This window comes from Haplochromis burtoni, unplaced genomic scaffold (assembly GCF_018398535.1).
Source record: "Haplochromis burtoni strain Fernald_Lab_line unplaced genomic scaffold, NCSU_Asbu1 Contig_627, whole genome shotgun sequence".
In the NCBI taxonomy this organism is placed as follows: domain Eukaryota; kingdom Metazoa; phylum Chordata; class Actinopteri; order Cichliformes; family Cichlidae; genus Haplochromis; species Haplochromis burtoni.
In genome coordinates, this window is record NW_024582988.1 from 1 (window position 1) to 19,742 (window position 19,742).

At 39.3% G+C, this 19,742-nt stretch overlaps 3 protein-coding genes across 3 annotated transcripts; 1 reads left to right on the forward strand and 2 right to left on the reverse strand.

The window, feature by feature from the left end:
* Positions 1-107: 107 nt before the first annotated feature.
* Positions 108-4,615, forward strand: LOC102308267 (olfactomedin; the record flags this gene model as incomplete). Its single annotated transcript, XM_042214913.1, is given in 4 exon segments — positions 108-266; positions 2,067-2,279; positions 2,521-2,653; positions 3,730-4,615. Coding segments are annotated over 4 exon segments (1,353 nt in total), but the record flags the coding sequence as incomplete, so codon positions are not given.
* A 3,965-nt stretch (positions 4,616-8,580) lies between these two features.
* On the reverse strand, positions 8,581-11,779 carry LOC102307956 (olfactomedin-4). Its single transcript, XM_005948976.3, has 7 exons — positions 11,669-11,779; positions 11,427-11,549; positions 11,140-11,358; positions 10,737-10,890; positions 9,904-10,131; positions 9,175-9,343; positions 8,581-9,095 (listed from the first exon to the last, which is right to left on the reverse strand). The coding sequence occupies exons 1-7, from the start codon at positions 11,720-11,722 to the stop codon at positions 8,660-8,662; spliced, it is 1,383 nt and encodes a 460-aa protein (XP_005949038.1). The 5' UTR covers positions 11,723-11,779; the 3' UTR covers positions 8,581-8,659.
* A 3,144-nt stretch (positions 11,780-14,923) lies between these two features.
* LOC102306606 (olfactomedin-4) lies at positions 14,924-17,667 on the reverse strand. The gene is made up of 7 exons (XM_005948971.3): positions 17,514-17,667; positions 17,312-17,428; positions 17,029-17,247; positions 16,632-16,785; positions 16,311-16,538; positions 15,537-15,705; positions 14,924-15,404 (listed from the first exon to the last, which is right to left on the reverse strand). The coding sequence occupies exons 1-7, from the start codon at positions 17,610-17,612 to the stop codon at positions 14,969-14,971; spliced, it is 1,422 nt and encodes a 473-aa protein (XP_005949033.1). The 5' UTR covers positions 17,613-17,667; the 3' UTR covers positions 14,924-14,968.
* Between the last annotated feature and the right edge of the window lie 2,075 nt (positions 17,668-19,742).

A 19,742-nucleotide genomic window follows, 5' to 3' on the forward strand; every position in this document is an offset into this window, starting at 1 on the left:
GTTGTACCTGACATCCTACACTTGAAAACAGAACATAAAGTTGGAATGTATACTACTTTATGAATATCTATTGTATATTACATCAGTGTTACTGTGTGTGACTGCAGAGTGATGGCCAGGCTCAGCGGGTGCTCGGCCTGAAGAAGAACGACTCGTGTGTGTGTGAGGTAAACTCCACCATGTGGTATTTCCCTGTTGTGAAGTATGAGACTGTGTTACAGCAGGTCCATACCTGTGAAGGATCGATGAACAGCCTGGCGGAACAGGTAGGAATTTGTTTATTTTAGTGTCATCATTACTACTTGCATTTCAGATTGTTGTTGTTGGTACATTTCATGAATGTCAGACTGGAAATGTCAATCTATTCCACCCTGACTAACAAAAATATAAATAAAATGACCCCATTCTGTTCAATGTCAAGAGTTTCCATATACATCAATGATGCATTCTTTATAATATATATTTTGTCTTTATTCTTTCCTCTATTATTTATTAAAATAATAAAGTGTAATAAAAAAAATGACACTGGAAGGCAGGACAGAGGAGGAGGTAAATGCATCAAAGTGTGGAAAGAGAGTGTGAAGGAGCAGGGGAGTATTTCTGGATAGCATAGAATGTCTAAGTATATATATACATGTATGTGTGTGTAGAGGTGTCATTTTGCGGTATCTGTGGTGCATGGAGAATTGATTGACAAGGAATTGCAGGGAGTTAAGGGAATAATGTACATAAAAGTTGGAAGCGAGTAGCGTGATGCCTTCCCCAGGCTTTGGAAGAAGCCTGAGTGTTAGCGTTTTGGCCACAGGCATGTCAACTTTTTGGAACCACAAGTCACTCTGTTTGGATGACAGTTGTGAATGTTAATAGCTTATGCTAGTAAGTTGTATTAGCAAGAAAATGTATGAGTGTACTGCTGAGACTCATGTCTCAAAAAAAAAAAAGTACAACCTCTGTCATAATAAAAAAGAAATACATATCTGGTCCTCAACCAATTATTTTAAGACAAAAATCAAATGAACTGCAACATGTCACATTACATCATTTTATTATTTATTTAACAAAAACACTTTATCAGACTTTATCAGCCTCATTGCGGAGGAATTTTGTCCCACTCTGTCTACAACGTTACTTCAGTTCAGACATTTATTTCTGCACAGATCTCTTGAGGTCCCACCACAACATTTCAATCAGGCTGAAGACAGGACTTTGGTGGATTACAAGACATTGATTCTTTTCTCTTTCAGCAACTCGAAGCAGCAAACCAGGCACAGTTTCCTGCTGTGCTTGGGATCATTGTATGCCCCAGTTTGGGCCAAGCTTTAGCTGCTGGACAAATGTCCTCACATGTGACTCTAGACTACTCTGCTATACAGAGGAGTTCATGGTTGACACCGCAATGCTGTGTTTGTTTTTCTCTAACTGTGGTGCTGTGGACTGTGGTCTGTCAAATGGAAAATGTTCCAGAAATCTTGTAGATTATTTGGATTTAACTTTGCCAATCTAAGCCACGCTGCCATGTTATTTTTAGAGAGAAGAGGCTTTCTCCTGGCATCCCTTTCAAACAAGTCGTGCTAGTTCAGTCTTTTTCTAATGGTCAGCCTCAAGTGGTCATTAGAGGAACTGCAGTTAGGCACTTAAGCACTGGCCTCAGTTTTAACCCTGAAATTTGCTGCATGAAGTAACTATTACTGTGAAAATGGTTTTATCATTGTTGTGCTTCACAGTTTATTTTTTTTTAGTTGTTCAATATGCTATTTTTTTTTTTTACCCTAGCCAATTTACCTAATTAAATATAATTTATTCAGGAAGATATTTTTCACATGTTCAGAACAGATAAAACATAAACAGCACTTCTTAAACACTTTTCAAGGTACACATCTGTAATCTCAATAAACAAGTGAACCAAAGCTTCCAAGCAGGTTGTGAAAACAAATTGTATTTTTATTTCACTAGTTATAAGATCGCACAAAATTGCTTGAGTTAAGCCTCTCACACGGTCTTTCTGGTCATTCAGTTATCCAAGATGTGGCACAGAAGTTTTTTTTATGCTTCTTTGTTCCTTGCAGCTGAAGATATCCAGCCAGCGTCTCCCTCAGATCCAGGCTCAGGTTACCTCTTTGACAGCCAGGCTGGGGCCTTACAAGTACCTGCACAACCAGGGCCTGTACTCTGCTCTGTCTCTGCGCCTTCTGGGCCAGCAGCTCAGCCAGCTAGAGACAGATGTTGGTGTTGTCCACAGCCAGCTGAACAATGCACAGACAAAGAAGCTCTCCAAAGAGGTATTGTGAAACTGCAAGTGGCAACACAACACATTAAAAAAACAAAAACAAATCTGTAATACAAGAAATATGCTACAATATATCAGTCACAAGCTAGAACAAGAAAAAATATGAAGAATGAGAAAAAATGTATTACATTCGATTAGTCATGATAAAATGAAAATAAGTAAGTCTGTTTAAAAATGAAATGTAATGGGTGTAATGGGTGTTCCCATGAATTAACCTTCTGACCGTGTGGCAGGTGGTTAAACTGCGGACACATGTGGACAGGTTAGAAACAGCTGACTTAGTTAACATGAAGGCTGTAAAGGAGAAACTGCGCTACCTAAAGAATAATGTGGAGTCCTGCAAATCAATCCCCAAAGACTTCAGAGGTATGTGTGTGCGTACGCCAACTGTAAGCATACTGTGGTTAGCTATCGTCTCTAATAAAGGACAGAAAAAAATCACTTGTTGAATGTGTGTGAATGGCTGAATGAGGTTTGTGATAAGACAGCACTGTGACTGCTCAAATACAGCAGTACATATAAATATCAGAAAAACCTGGATTCTATCTGAAGGCCACCAGATCGTGAGGCTGTGGCTCCAAAAAGTGTTCTACTTTATTTAACTTATTTAACCTCTGTTAACACTTTACTGTTTATGGGCCCAGTCACCAATTTTGAATCATATTGAATATAAACTTAACTCTGTTTTGTATATTGTGTTTAAATGTTGAATGAAACCACACACTCATCACCAGCTTGTCAACCGCAGAGTTCCTACAAGTCATTTTGCAACCAGGAGACACCCCCTGCTGGTCATTAAAGAGAATGCAGGTTTAAAACTTGCACACTGGATTATGGCCATGTTTTAGATATTTGGTTGTTAGTTTAACTGGTTAGTATTAGCTAGTGATATCTCAGAAACAGAAAGGAGCAAGAGCAGACAACAAATCAGGCATAAACTGAGGAATAAATCCTCATGTTTTAAACTCTCCACTGCTTTACTCAGAGAGTCTGTTTTACTGTAATCTCTCAGTGTGTGTGGCACTGAAACTGCTGCAGCCTAGAAAACTTAAAAACCCTTAGTGTTATTAACCTTTCATTTAATCAGCTGAGAAAAAATAATTCTTCGTGTGTGTGTTTGACATGATATTAAAAATATGTTTTTCAGTCTGACAGTTTTTCCAGTGTTTTTACTGCAAATATTTTGCAATGCTTGTGTAGAGGGAGAAGAAAAACGTTTCCAAAGCATGTACCCAGCCTTTTGATAACAATCTGACACTGTGTGGAAATAAAACATCCTAATAGAGTGATTCACCTCTTTGTCTGTTTTACACATACTAAAAATGTATTGACATCCAAGCATTTGGTTTTCCAGTAAATAATTCAGTCTATATAGAGGATGTTTCTTTTTTTAAATTTCTGATGTCATCACTTGGCATTCCTTCTGATTTCTCTGTTTCCAGGCCAGGACAGAAACTGTCTTACGGGCCTGATCACCAGCATCAGTGACCCTGTAACAACCAAGCTCAGTCCTTATGGTAAGAGCTACATCTCTGGTTCATGGGGCAAACAAGCCCAGATGGAGAACGAGGACCAGAAATACAGCTACTGGGTTCAGCCTCTGGCAACTAGCCACATCTGGGGCACCACTCTACGTGTTTACCAAAATTATGAAGATTTCATGGCCTCAACAAACCACAAAGACTTTACATTTGCCTCATCGTACAGCCATCCCAACGCCATTGAGGGTCCCAGTGCTGTGCTGTACGGTAAGGCTCTGTATTATCACTGCTACCACTCTGCAGACATTTGCCGGTACGACCTGGAGACCCACAAGGTCAAACGGGTGACTCTTCCAGGCACTGGTGTGGGTTTCAACAACAAGTTCCCTTATTGTTACTACGATTGCCGGCTCAATAGTGATATTGATGTAGAGGCAGATGAAACAGGACTGTGGGCTCTCTATGCCACTCTGGGTAACCATGGTAACCTTGTGATCAGCCGCTTAGTTTGGGATGGTGAGACCAAGACTCTCAACGTGACACAGACGTGGGAAACTAGGCTGTTCAAGAAGGCAGTGAGCAACGCCTTCATGGTGTGCGGTGTGATGTACGCAACTCGTTATGTTAATAAGTACCGGGAGGAGGTGTTCTACGCCTTCGACACAGCCACAGGCAAAGAAGACAACTCACTAGCAATACGACTGGAGAAGGTAGCTAAAGGAGTGGCTAGTCTGAGCTACAATCCCACCAACAAGCAGATCTACATGTACAACGATGGATACTTGCTGGCCTACCAGGCCTACTTCTGATCTTCTGATCAAACAGTTAATGAAATATGATACAGCAACAAAAAAGCAATGATTTATGATGCAAATGCTAAAGTTATATCATATAGACTATTAATATTGTTCTTCTAACATAATGTACTTTAGTAACACTGAATGGAAACATCAGCTGAGATCATAATAAAGTCTTTGGTAACAATAAACTTAGATTGATCTTTTGCTGGCCTTATTTCACACAAAAAAATGTTTTTGTTGTTATTTGTGACACAATCACATATATATTGATTTTACTTGACAGCTTGCATCGTTTGAATAGTGAGTTTTGCTTTCTTCTTTGATCATTAACAACAAACTTCAAAAAAAGCTTGGTTCCAGCAACAACTTATAGGGTGATAAACAGATCAAAGTCTTGTTCGTCTGCATAATGCTTTGTTCACTCTCTGTTATTATTCTCTGTGTCTGTGTTCCTCAAGCTTCGGTCCTCGAACAGATTCCTGGGATTTTGAGGGTTCTGCACATTATCTTAGTTGTTCCTAGGAGTGCACTCTGGACAGAGACCTACAGTGCTGTGCCTACAACCTGCTAGAGCCACTCTTCTAGTTTAAGAGTTACAGCTCATAATGTTCCTACTACCAATGGGACCATTTTGGACTTTACCTTTCACATCTGTTCCTGTTGTTCCTTCAGCCTCTCGTAATTCTCATTTTTCCCATGCTCCTTTTTTTCTCTCATGTTGTTGTCCTGTGGGATTGCTATATACACCTCAACTGTTGTTTTCTGCTTCTTTTCAACTACCACTATGTATGATTGGAGATGGCAAACGGGCAGATGTCTCATGTATGTGCTCTTCAAAACCTTAAGTTGTGTAGACAGTCAGTAGAAAATTGGCATAAATGATCTGAATCAAGGTGCAGTATAAAACAAACAAAAAAAAGCAACCTTATTTAGACCTGAGACTTGTGAAAAGATAGACTTGTATATTGATAATGATAATATGGATAATAATATGGTCATTCCTCTGAAATAAGCACAATTTTTAGAACATTTAGAACAGGCTGACATCCTCTGGTAGGCCCTGTGATCACTGCCCTGCACCATGGTCCACCATAGGGGCCCTGCATGTTCACCCTGAGCACATATAACAAATGTGAAAAGGTCTGGAGAAGCCGTGGAGAATGTTATGCTGCCTGTAACATTGTTCAGCATGACCGGTTTGGTGGATGGTGGTCCGAACTATGGTCCGGTAGGCATATTTATAGAGAGTTTTCAAGACCACTATAGGCTAGGCACCATTTTCATGCCATACCATTAGGACCCACTCTCAGACCCTTCGCTGGTGCACTGGATGCTGTTTTCCTTTCCCCTTATAGCGTCTTCCTTTCATTTTTAAGCAATGCACATAAGGCCTCTGTGCTCTTACTGCTATACTATTTCTGCTGTGGAAACACGATTGTCAGGTGACATTTGCAGAAGTGTCATTGTTCCTAAGAAGCCACCTGTAGATGGTGACATTATGCTGGGATTCCATGAACACACTCACATAACAAACTCACACCCTCCCATGTGACTCCTTGACCCCCTGGCACCCTTAGCATCATCCTTTTATTTCTTAACATCGTCTTATTGACCTCGTCATCCCAGTTTTATAATACTTAATCGTTTTTTTGTTTTGTTTTGTGAGGGTGGGTGAGTGAGTGCTAGTGTCACTAGTGATGACACAGACCTTAGAGGATAAGAAAATGTACTTACCAAAAAAACTTCATGTGTCCATTTCATAAGTTCAAGCCACACTTCAACAGAACATTCATATAGTAGTCATCTAGTATTCACAGGTCATAGTTGCTACTTTTGTGCCTCACTTATTGTTTCTCCTTTTTAAATTAGACATAGGAAAGGGTTATGGTGCTGCAGCAACTCCGAATGTAGTCATGGGAAAGAGAGAGTAAATTGTAACGGTTTTTTGCATATGATGGTTTGTTGAGCTTTATGTCCAGATTTTGCTCTTTTGTACCATCTTGTGGTGAACTATGGAGGGTACAGTTCTTTGCAGTTTGGGTCTCCACCCAGTGACCTTTTTGCTAGCGCACCTAGTAGCTGTGTCCCAAAACGTTGGCTGCATCCTTCGGAGGCCACATTTGAAGGCCAATTACGTCACAGCCAGGCGTCGAAGGCTGTCCCAATTCGTCGACTCCTTCAAATGCGGCCAACAAATGTGTCCTTCATTTCCCCAAATTTGAAGGATGGGTTGGGTGTGTCCTTCGTGGCCCACCATATCCCAGAATTCATAGCGCAGCCCAGCCAAATTTCTGTTGCCAACAATGGCGGCCGCTACTGAGTTTTAAAAGTAGTCTTATTAATCTTTCTGGGTCACAAAATAAACTTTTAGCATATGTTCAGGTGAGAAAGTAGCTGTGTAAATTACAAATATCTGCTTAGTTTATCAAGACATCGCATATTTGCAAAAGTGTGCCGACGTTTTCGGAGACGTCTGTTTCATTTCACAGCCTCGCACTTCTGGCCTTCTCGGTCTTTGAAGGACCTGGCCCACGTAGACCGCGAAGGCCGGGTCCTCCGAAGGATGCAGCCGACGTTTTGGGACACAGCTAGTGTCTGGACGCTGCAGCTCTCGGTTAGCTCCACATATGAATAAAGTAATGTTCAGAGTTAGATAAAGACAAGAAATAAGTGAGAAAAAAGATAGAAAAGAATATATTAAGGCCATAAAAGGCTAGTTACCCCCTCCTGGATGCCAACTCACGAGGTTTGTGTATTTGAAATGTTTGTTTCTGTGATTAATGACTTTTGATTGATTGAAACAAAGCACAAGAATGCATTCTGATGTGATGTTTTTTTTTAATTGTTTCGAACGTGAGCAGTTCTCACGGGTTGTCAAGACCAGAATAAACCCTGTTTAATAACTCTACATGGTGCTTACGTCAATCCTTGCGATAGCTACATAAACCCTATTGCAATTCCAGGGTTTCGTATGTCAGAAAATAATAACAAAACCATCTGCTCCTTACCGGGAAATAATTTAAATACAACCTCAGATGAACAACAACACATGACATATAATTTATTTAAGAAAAACTAAGCCAGATGTAGAAGCAGTGTGTAAAAAGATATAAAGCCCATAATTTTATAATCTGTAGAACCATCTTGCAATAACTTGCAGTAATCTTTCTGTATGACTTTACTGGTCTCTGAAATCATTATGGAGGAATTTTGTCTCCTTTACAACATTGCTTTGGTTCATTAAGCTATGGAGGTTTTTATTATGCACAGCTCTCACAGGATCTCAGCTGGGTTGAGAGCTGGACTGACTGTGCCATTGCAACACCCTGATTTTTTCTTTGCTTTTTTAATAATTCAGTTGTAGATTTGCTGCTGTGTGGCATCATTTTCCCATTGAATGACCCCATTTGGGCACCAGCTGTCAGACAATTGGATTCACTATTAACTCCAGAATACTTTGGTGTACAGAGGAGTTTACAGTTGATGCAAAGACTGCAACTTCTTTGCAAGAGCTTTTCCACTTTCAGTGGTCTGCACTTAAATGGTGAGCTTTAAAATGTGGAAGATTTTCTATGATGCTTGAAGGAGAATTTAAAATGTTGCACAAATTAAATTTAACTGTAAATGCATCGGAGAAAGCTTCGCAGATATCTCCTGTAGAATCAGCCACCTAAATGTGATCATGGCTCAAGAGTTGGCAGTTTGTCTTGTAATTGGAAGGTTGCCGGTTCGAGCCCCGGCTCTGACAGTCTCAGTCATTGTGTCCTAGGGCAAGACATTTCACCTGTTGCCTACTGGTGGTGGTCAGAGGGCCCGGTGGCGCCAGTGTCCTGCAGCCTCGCCTCTGTCAGTGCGTCCCAGGGCAGCTGTGGCTACAAAGTAGCTTGCCATCACCTGTGTGTGAATGTGTGTGTGAATGGGTGGATGATTGTGTGTAGTGTAAAGCGCTTTGGGGTCCTTAGGGACTGAGTAAAGCGCTATACAAATACAGGCCATTTACCTAAATGGCAAATATCACAAGGAGGAAGTAGGGAGGTTTTAATGTTTATTTCATTTATGTGAAAATTGGCTTTAAGCATCAACATAACAATTTACCCAAACAACACCTTGTAGGAAACCATGTTGGAGTCACAGTAAGCATGCAGCATCTGGTCCACAGGGCTGTAGTTTAGGCTTTGAATGTTGGTAGACATCTTGTTCATGAAGATGCCAATGTTGAACTTCTCCTGTCCCGTCACGGTGTTGAATGAGTAAAAGATCTCCTCGACCTCCCTGTTAATGTAACGTGTTGCATAGAGAACACCACACGCCATGAAGGTGTTGGTCACTGCCCGCTTGTAGATTGAAGTGCGCCAGGTCTTTCCAAGCACTGGTGTTTCACCCTCCTCTAGCTTGGAGAGAACCAAGTTGCCAAAGTCCTGAGTGGTGGTGTAGACCACCCAGACACCAGACTCATCTGTTGCCAGGTCCAGGTCAGTGTATGGGTAGCATTCCTCAAGATGGCAGAAGTTACCTTTTGAGTTGTACCTGGTTAACAGAGGATAGCAGTGAAAGTTTCTGTCATAGTTATTCTTTATTTTATCCTTTTCTGAGTTGCGTGACAAACCTGGTGCCTTTTGGTAGTTGTAAGGTTGTGACACTTTTAGTGGTGAGATTGAATCGACAAACATAATCTTGGTTGTAACAGTTGTAGTACAAAGCCCCTCCATACAGAACATTATTTGGACCCTGGATGGTGTTGGTAGTTGGGTTTGAGGAGTGGATCTGGACATTACCTGAAAAAGAAGAAGACGAACGATAAGGAAGAATAAATGTGAGAAAATAGTTTAACAATTTCTAGTATGTAAAAAAATGTGTCATTAATAAAAAAGAACTGCAAAAAATTGTTCATAAGGACTTTCTAAATGTAGGTCTCAGAAGGAACCAAGGCAGAGCTGACTATGCACGTGTGCAGGACCAGCACTCATTGGTGAAAAAGAAAGATACTATCCTGCGCCAACAAGTACAGTAGTTGCTAGTCCACCAAATGCTTATCAGTCTCTCTCAGTCTTCATTTACAAATTAAAGTGAACATTAATCTTTGTAAAGATCTGCACAACTGTTGAGCTGAATGCCTCAAATAGTTAGGTATTGTGGATATGCCGAATAAAATTACTTTATATTCTCTATGCTTTCCTTCAAGTTTTACCACAAAATCTGGTAAACCTGCAGGGTGAATGATTTTTTTACATAAAATCAACAAACCACTTCAAAGTGATTGCAATAAAACCCAAAATGCTTTGTTACATAAATTGTACCTCTGACAATTAACCACAAGAAGAGAGCAGTTCCTTACCTGGGACGCTCACTCCAATGATGAGAGAACTCAGACTGCTGTAAAGACGAACATAGTGGGCATATATATTACTGGAAGTCAACATGACCAGCCAGTACCAGCTTTCTTTGCCTTCCTCTGGTCTGGGATCACGACCCCAGGCTCCGTAAGCGTACGAGCCAGGATATTCTCCTGCTGTGTAGACCCTTGGTCCAGTGACATTAAGAAGCCGGCTGCGTGGACAGGTACCTGAGGGGAGAAGTGTGTAACAGTTGTTCTTTCTGCTGCTACTTTTATGGATGCAGTGCATAGTACAACCAGCTGTCAGACAAATGGCCTCCTACTTGTCTCTAGAATACTTTGTATACCGAGGCAACCCGATATCACAACAAAGCGTGGAGTAGACACGCCGGTTCATTTCATGCTTTGCCTCTCCAAAATGTGAAATGTACACGCATGCAGAAGTTGCAGTAAGCTGCAGTAACAGTAGAGGGAGATATTTCTTTTCAAGCCAACATCAAGATAATCACTGGAAAAGGTTTTAACAGACATTATTAACACATTTACATTTATAATAGATTCTGACAAGTAAGGATCCTGGAAAGTACTTAATACGTTTTTGGTAAATAAGGCAAATGTTGACCAAATGCCAATAATACTTCACATTATACAATAATGGCCTTCAAATAGTTTGGTAATGCCTTCATAACTCGTCTTTGTTTGATGGTTTTTAGTTTCATTGTATTGAGCTCAGTTTAGTTCATGTTTGGTCTTCTGTAAAACGGTTTATTAACCCCTTCAGGGCCTCAGTAGCAGCCATCCAACCCCCAACCCCACCTGGTTGTTAGACTCACCCTGTGGGGGCTCGGTTGGTGTGACGGTAGTGTTCATTTTTTTGTTGCACTTGAATAGATCTGCCTTCAGAGCAGAGTTGACTTGCTGTCCCTTTATCACCTGCATGGTGTCAAACCTCTCCAGCTCTTGCATCTCTGCTTTCAGGTTATCCAGCTTGGAGACAGCAGATGTTAAAAGATCAAGCAAAATAGAAAAATGAATACAACACACTTATCAATATCAAATACTTTTCAAAATGCTCTTTTGACCTAAATTTGACCTAATTTCAAGACTTTTTGTTTCCATTACATAACATAACATAACATAACTGTGATGATGATTTTACAAGACAGTGTAAAAACAATAGTAAATATGCTCTTTAGAGTGATGTCAGTGTTTTGCAGCATGTGGTTGTGAATCTACCTGTTCAGTGGCGTTAGCAGTGAGGATCTGGTGTTGCTGGGTGGTGCTGTTGAGCTTGTCAATCAGCTGCTTGATCTCAGTCATTTCATTCTCTATAACATACAAGCTGAGAACTCCATACAGCTCTCCGTCATCCTCCTTCTCCAGGATCTGCACATCTTTGTTCAGCTGGGAAAGACGACGCTCCAACCCCAGCAGCAGACTCTCCAGCTCCACAGTCTGCAGAGGCAGCAGTGATTAAGCAGGAATGGAGACACACAGCATGAGAGCTTTAAAAGACTAGTTACCTTCTGTGGGGTGATGTTGCTGTTGCAGTCTGATACGTTGGTTTCAACTATCCTGAGTTTTTCATGAGGGAATGCCTTCTCTGAGTTATTCAGCTCGCATGCACACTTTTCTCGTGGAGGAGCCTGAAATTTAAATGTATTTTTAAGTGAAATAAGCAGCAGCATTTAGTGGTATTTGGTATTTGTCACTTCATTCAAAATGGATATTTTATCATTTAAAGGAAGTCTTCAGTATTTCTTACCTGATGGGTGAATGTGAGCAGAGCCCACAGTGAAATGATCACGTACAGCTTCATGGTGAATCACAGAGAGCAGAGCTGAACAAAACCATCTGTAAACTGCTGCAGCAGCTTGTGAACATTCCCGCTAACCTCCGTATGTGAGGAAGTGGATGTGGGTGTGTTTGTATTTCATGCATCATGCATCTCAGTGACATTTGTCACTGTTTTTCATGACATTTTTTGTTAATTACAAAAACTTTTTGAAGTTGTTTTCCCCTTTTCACTGCTGTTCAGCACAGGACATTTAATCATCTACGAATTTAATCAATATGGATTCTCAGAGCCAATGGCAGTAATGACTTACGAAACACAACACTGCATTCTTCAAGATATGATTTTTCTGTGTTTACTGACATGCACATATTTTAGCAAACCCACTGCATCAACAAGTTTCTTTGCAGATTTAAAACTGTCAGTGCAATCGGAGTCTTTGCAACAGTTTGCTCAAATGCACTCTTAAACACTATTAGAACACACAACAAAAAACATAATACAAAATAAACTTTATACAATATATTTACTTACTATAATTTTACTGTATTTGCTACATACAGTAAAGTTTATGCTGGGAACATTTTTTGTTTTATAATGTGTATGAGTCACAGCTAAACCTGCGGTGACTTGAAAATGAGACAAGTCGTAAAATAGCGAGAGACTGTCCAATTGCACCATTTGAATTTTATATTTCGTTCTGGTCTTTATTATTCGTGCAGTGTGTTAGCCACTACCTCATTTTGGTGCACGCTAAGCTCTTTTAACCATATCACGTGAGCAGTCTGTGCTAAAATAATGCATAATTTATTTATGCCTCATACAATACCAGACTTGGATTAGCAATACATATTTGTCCAAGAAATTCAAGAAATGTAAATTATTTTATTATTTTTATCTATTTAATTTTCCCAACACATAACATTTGTCACTCCCCTAAGCGTCTCATAGTAACGTAAAAGGTACCCTTTTGTCCTTATGAAACGCTCTGAACAGAAAGCCACTTAAGACACAGTGGTAAGACACACTTGAAGCACAGGCTCCAGCCATCCATTCCAGCCCTAACCCTAACCTTAACCATACACATAGTGTTTTCCAAAGTGATTCAGGATCTGAAAGTGAACAGATTTGAGCTTCATGTCACACATAAAAGACATTTATAGATTCAACCTGCTCTCATGCCGACGACTATGACAAATTGTGGTATGTTACGTGTTGAGATGAGAACGTGTTGAATAATATTACGAACTGCAGGCAGGTCAGTTTAACACCAGGACTTTTTCACAATATGCTGTAGACAATTTATGATGTAACATATGTGATTTGGACCTTCCCTAAAAAATGTATCAAAGGAAGCTGTCATGAATTTACTAAAGAAATTAAAAATGTGTTCATACCACAGTTTTGTTCTGTGGAGTATGATAAAGACAGCTCTCAGGTGCTAGACACAGCTCCCGACTTCTCTGACAAAAACTAGAGACCACAAAGACAACAGGTGGAAAACCACAATGAAATGAATCAAACAAGAGTGGACAAAGAACATGAATCCAGATTCCAAGATGGGTATTTCACGGCCATTTGAAATTGTCCCTTATACAAGACTGAGGTCTCCAACTGGAAGCAGTCCATCTGTCACCATATTAAAGACATCAGATAAACAGAAGGTTAAGCAAACATAGCAACAGTAATGTTAGGCAGTGGATGTCAAGAACCAAGTACAGTCTATCTGACAACACAAAGATAATTGTCTGTTTTGATACAGACATCTCTTAAACCTTTATTTATTGAATAATCACCAGAGATAAAGTTTTGTGTACAGGTAGCAGTCTAAACCTGTTGTAATAACACTCTGTTAACACTATTACAGTCTGCTAGTCAATAAGCATTCATAGCTCAGTGCTGTGGCTGGATGATGCAATAAGACCCTGCATAAACGCAGACGGTGACTAATATGTACCCTTGGTTTTTTAGGCTTCATAGAGACTTACGTGCAGAATTTTTGTTGTGGATCCTGTAACAGTGAAGTTTTAGGAACAGAAAGTGCCCACTTTGCACTCAGACTGCAATAATAATTTTTTATTTTTATATTGTGGTTTGTGTTATGCATACAATGTCTTAGCAATGGTTGAATTTATTGTGTTCTAAGCCCTTTAACTGCTTTACATACACCAAGTCTCCGGTAATACCTTTAGCACAGAGTTTGATTATGTTTTAAAGTATTGCAAACACATTTTTAGAAATTAAAAGGTTTCTTTTAGATTTTCAAATGAAGTCTGAGTTGGTCACTGATATATTTTAGTGGAATATAAGCACTAAAAGAAAAGAATGGGCTTAAACTTAGTTATGCTTAGACTTAATAACCAATATGCTTTGTTCATATTTTCATTTTGAATTGGAAATGTTAAATTTGATTAATTTGCTGTGCAGATGTGCATTAGAAGATTTAATTTGTGTTCTGGTTCAAAAGTAGTTCACTTAGGTCTTGGCAATTAGAGGACAACACAAATGGTCATTTAAACTAACATCTACTGCACAGCTCATAACATGTTTTCCAAAGACGTGCTCTTTTCTTAGGCCTTGGGGCCATTGTTGTGGTCAGCGCCAAAGATGATTTGGACTTTAGAGGGTAAAGGATCAGTTATTCATTTTGTAACAGCTGTAACAAAATAAGTAGTTTAAAGCAGGGGTCTCGGACTCCAGAACTCAGATTTTAGATGTGTCCTTGATCCAACAAAGCTGATTTAAATGGCTAAATTACCTCCTCAGCATGTCTTGAAGTTCTCCAGAGGCCTGGTAATGAACTATTTCAGGTGTGTTGACCCACGGTGAGATCTACAACCTGCAGGACACCGGCCCTCAAGGCCTGGGGTTACGAGACCCCTGGTTTAAATCAAATACAGCTTAGATAAATTTGGCAATATTGCATTTCAGCAAATGGTTTAATGTAATTCATTAGAATGTTAGGGGGCAAAAACATAAAAGTATTTGTCACCTCAAACACAAAAATATTGACTCTCATTAGAATTTTTTTTTACTTTTATATAAAGTCAGTTAAATATGTCAATAAAAAATCTCTTAAATCAGTAAAAGACAAAAACAAAAAAATTAGCAAACTAACTAATAAAATTAGCAAATTATTAAACACTGACCATTACTATGAAAATTAACCTTAAAAGTTACCCCATATATGAAGGTTTTCAGCCCTTTTTTCTGACCTTCATAAATATTTATTTTACTGGAGCAGTTATTTGAATCGAATCTTTTATGAATTTACTCAAAAATCACTTTATAGTAAACCATGTTGGAGTCAGAGTAGACATGTAGTGTCTGGTCCACAGGGCTGTAGTTCAGGGCTTGAATGTTGGGAGAAATCTTGCTGATGAAGATGCCTAGGTTGAACCGCTCCTTCCCTGTCACGGTATTGAAGGAGTAAAAGATCTCCTCGAGCTCTTGGTTGACGTAACGTGTGGCGTAGAGAACACCGCAGGCCATGAAGGTGTTGGTCACCGCCTGCTTGTACACTGACGTTTGCCAGGTCTTTCCAAGTGCAGGTGGTTCACCCCCCTCCACCTTGGACAGGATCATGTTGCCAAAGTCCAGGGAGGTGGTGAAGACCACCCAGACACCAGATTCATCTGTTGCAAGATCCAGATCAGTGTATGGGTAACACTCCTCAAGGTGGCAGAAGTTACCTTTTGAGTTATATCTGGTTAACAGAGGACAACAGTGAATGTTTTACACTTAAAAAGCAACTCTTATTCATAAATGAATGTTTCCATCATAGTTATGTTTCATATTCTTGCAGTAATGAGCTCAAAAAAAAGTTGTGGAAAAAAACCTAGTGCCTTGGTGTAGTTCTAAGGTAGTGACGTGTTTGGTGGTGAGGTTGAAATGACAAACAGCATCTCGGTTGTAACAGTTGTAATACAAAGCCCCTCCATACAGAACATTATTTGGACCCTGGATGGTGTTGGTAGTTGGGTTAGAGGTGTGGATGTAGACATTTCCTGGCAGGAAAAGAAGTGAAAGGAGAAGAAGCAGTGTGATGGGGAAACTCAAATTTAAGTATCATTGGTTGTGTTTTTAGAGAACGAATAAGCAATTTAGATCTACACAGTATGACACATTAAAATATGCACAGTTAGTAAAGCATCAATACATAACATTGTTTAATAGAACTTTATCAGGTAATGACTTAAATTATTCTCTTATGAGAACTATTTACTAGAGTATCTCCTAGGAAGTCTTCCAGTGCAGGTGAAGTTGTTACTTTCTTGCAAACATTTTACAATTTATTTCAAAGAATATTCACAGTTTATTTAAACGTAATATTTGCTAGAAACTGCACCCGATGCTACTTTAGTAAGTTTTTTGTTGTTGTTGTTGTTGTTGTTAAATTACAGTGCATGTTAACTTTCTAATGATCTGTATAACCGGACTTCAACATTTGTGAAGCTCTGCAGTCACTGTCATTCTCATTTATTTTCAGTAACACAAGTTAAAGGAAAACAGGTCTTCATTGTCTTTAAAAAATCTCAAAGGAATTCGATCCTGTCATCGGCCACTTCAAAGGGACGACTGGCACGTTTGACACTACACAGCAGTTCCTTACCTGGGGCACTCACCCCCCTAATGAGAGAGTTCAGGCTGGAGTAAAAACGAATGTAGTTGGAGTATCTGTTGTTGGAAGTCATCATCACCAACCAATACCAGTTTTCTTTCCCTTTCTCTGGTTTGGGATCACAGCCCCAGGCTCCATAAGAATACAAGCCAGGATACTCTCCTTCTGTGTAGAACACTGGCCCGGTAACACTAACAAGCCGGCTGCGAGGACAAGTACCTGAAGGAAAATTAAAGTGTGTGTTAACTGTGAGCCATACTAGTCCTATAGAGGTTTCAACCTCTTAACAATCGCAAGTGAGGCATAACTCACCCTGTGGAAGCTGTGGAAGCTGGGTGAGTGCCTTCACTTCCTTTTTGCAACTGTCCAGGTCTGTCCTCAGAACCTCGATGGTTTGTCGTCCCTTTATCACCTGCATGGTGTCGAACTTCTCCAGCGCTTTCATTTCTGTTTTCATGATCTTCAGCTGAGAGAAAGAAGACATTCAAATGTGGAGCCAAACAGAGAAAAATGTATTTCTTAACATGGCTTGATACTCCACAAATCAACAAAAGGGCACTCAAAACAATGAATATACAGAATATGTTTAACAGAATTAAATGTCACTGTTCTGTTAACACCATCTATAATATCGAATAGTGAAAACACAATAGTAGATGTACACTTCAGGGTGATGTCAGTGTTTTGCAGCATGTGGTTGTGAATGTACCTGGCGAGTGGCGCTAGCAGTGAGGATCTGGTTTTCCTGGGTGGTGCTGTTGAGCTTGTCAATCAGCTGCTTGATCTCATTCATTTCATTCTCTATAAGATACAGGCTGAGAACGCCATACAGCCCTCTGTCATCCTCCTTTTCCAGGATCAGCACATCTTTGCTCAGCTGGGTAAGACGTTGCTCCAACCCCTGCAGTAGACTCTTCAGCTCCACAGACTGCAGAGACAGCAGTGGTTAAACAAACAAACAGTATGACACTATGAGTTGCAGGGTAACTTACCTTCTGTGGGATGATGTTGCTTTTGCAGTCTGATGTACTGCTTTCAACTTTTCTGAGTTTTTCATGGGGGAATATTCTCTCTGAGTTATTCAGCTCGCATGTACACTCTGTATGCTCCTGAAAATGTAAGGGTGGTGTATTATGAATTGTACTAAAGTTTTAAAAAGATTTCTATGTGACCTGAGGCTTCAGTGTTTCTTACCTGCTTGGTGACGGTGAGCAGAGCACACAGTGGAATGATCACATACAGCCTCATGTTGGACCAGAGAGAAAATTTTGTGTCTGACTGAAGCAGTAACATCAAACTTGTGAGGAATCGTGCGAACGTCTAGAGAAGAAATAAAAAATGTTGACAATCACAGACACAGAACGAAAGCGAGAGAAAGCACGACACAAAGAGAGAAAGAGAACAACTTAAACAAGAAACAATAGCCACAAAGAGGAAAAAAGAAAAACACACTGTTACTACAGATACTGCAACACAGTGGAATAAAAGCAACAATAAAAAAATGCAGAAAACTATTACACCTTAACTGAATAAGCACATTCCTGTGCATCTGATAATAAAACTTGGAATACGTGGACTATACAAAGATAATCCAAACAACTGATTCATGCACCTTTTTTTGAGGATTTTAAGGACATTTCATATGCAGCTTCTCTCAATGGAAGATGTAGTAACAGGTTTCAGGAACAGGAAGTGAAAATTCTACATGAGTGCAAAAAATACCACAGAAAGAAAAATCATGTCATGTCCAATTATACCATTCACAATTAATTTTTAACTCTAGAGGTTGCTATCCATGCTATGTTTTTGTGCCTGTTAAGTGTTCAAATTGTGCAGTTGTTATCGTTACTCGTGCTACACAACTGGAATTGGTGATATCCTGTACGCTTGCTCAGTTCAGTTTAATTTAACTGATTTGAATTGTAATGTATTTTTATGGGTTGATTAACTCACCACCCAATAACATTTAGGATGTGAGGAAAACAATTTGTATAGTTTTGAAAAAATGTATCATGTTTTTCCTTTTTTATATATGAAACATCGATAAACATATCTGGTAAACATTTGAGGTCTCCATTCTCATATGTTGTCTTTTATAATTATTGACAAAAACCAGCAAACAGAAATGAGTCAACTGGAGAAAGACTGAAAGATTTTAAAGCAACACATTCTCTTCCCAAAACGTAACATACCGACGCTATCGCCGTGTCTCAATTCCTAGGCTGCATCCTGCTGCATTTGTAGACCGATTAAGGCACAGCCAGGGGACGAAGGCTGTCCCAATTCGAAGGATACTACAAATGCGGCCGACAGATGTGTCCTTCATTTCGGGTGTATCCTTCGTGGCCCAACCTATCCCAGAACTCATAGTGCGGCCCCGCCAATTCCAGTTTCCAACAATCGTGGCAGCTCCTTAGTTTTAATATTACTCTTATTACTACTTTCTGTGTGACAAAATAAACCTTTAAGATCTTTTCAGACAAGAATGTAGCAGTGTACTGAAAATATAGTAAAACACAATTTACTTGTTCTTTAAATATATTTTTTGTACATATGCATATTTCGATTGTAAAAATACATTCAGAAATGTATCATAATTTCCCAAATATTTGTCTGTTATGTGAGAGAATGATCTGTTAAATTCAAATGTAATACTATGGAAAAATATATAAAATGATCGAAAATTAATGAGAATAATCAATAATTAAAAGAGTAATTTCAATAATTCAGAGGTAACAAGTGAAAATATAATTAATAGGAATAAAAACTAAAAAAAACATATAAAACATTGCACGGCCACGCTGTGCTAATTATATATTTTAAAAAATAAATGTAGAGTAGTGATGGTAAATTTGATTCTTTTTTTTTTGTGATCAATATTTTATTGATTTAAAACGGGGTTGGGGTTGGGGGGGGAGAGGGTACAGACATATACAGCACAACTGTAAACTGCAGTAGCAAAGCAAACATTAGCAAACAAGGCATAGGGACAGCAAAGAAAAGACAGAAAAACTCAAAGTTAAAACCAATTATTGCCTCTTCCAGGAGATAACTCTGGATGAGAAGATTTTCCAAGCGTCAACAGTCGTGGGTCGAGCTTTGTTTAATTTTGCTGTGGTATGTTCAAAACCAATAACACGGATAAGACATCGTCTCCAGAATGATTCCATACAAATGTCAGGACTGAACCATTGCTTTGTAATAGTCTTCTTTGCAGATGTAAATCCAGCGAACAACATTTTGCATTGCATTTGTTTTAAGGAGATTTCAGAGGTATCATTAAGGAGACAAAGACCAGGATTGGGAACATAAAAAACTTCCAGTACCTCAGATAACACAGAGTTCACAAAGACCCAAAAATCGGATACCACAGGACAAATCAAATCAAATCAAATCAAATCAAATCACTTTTATTGTCACATC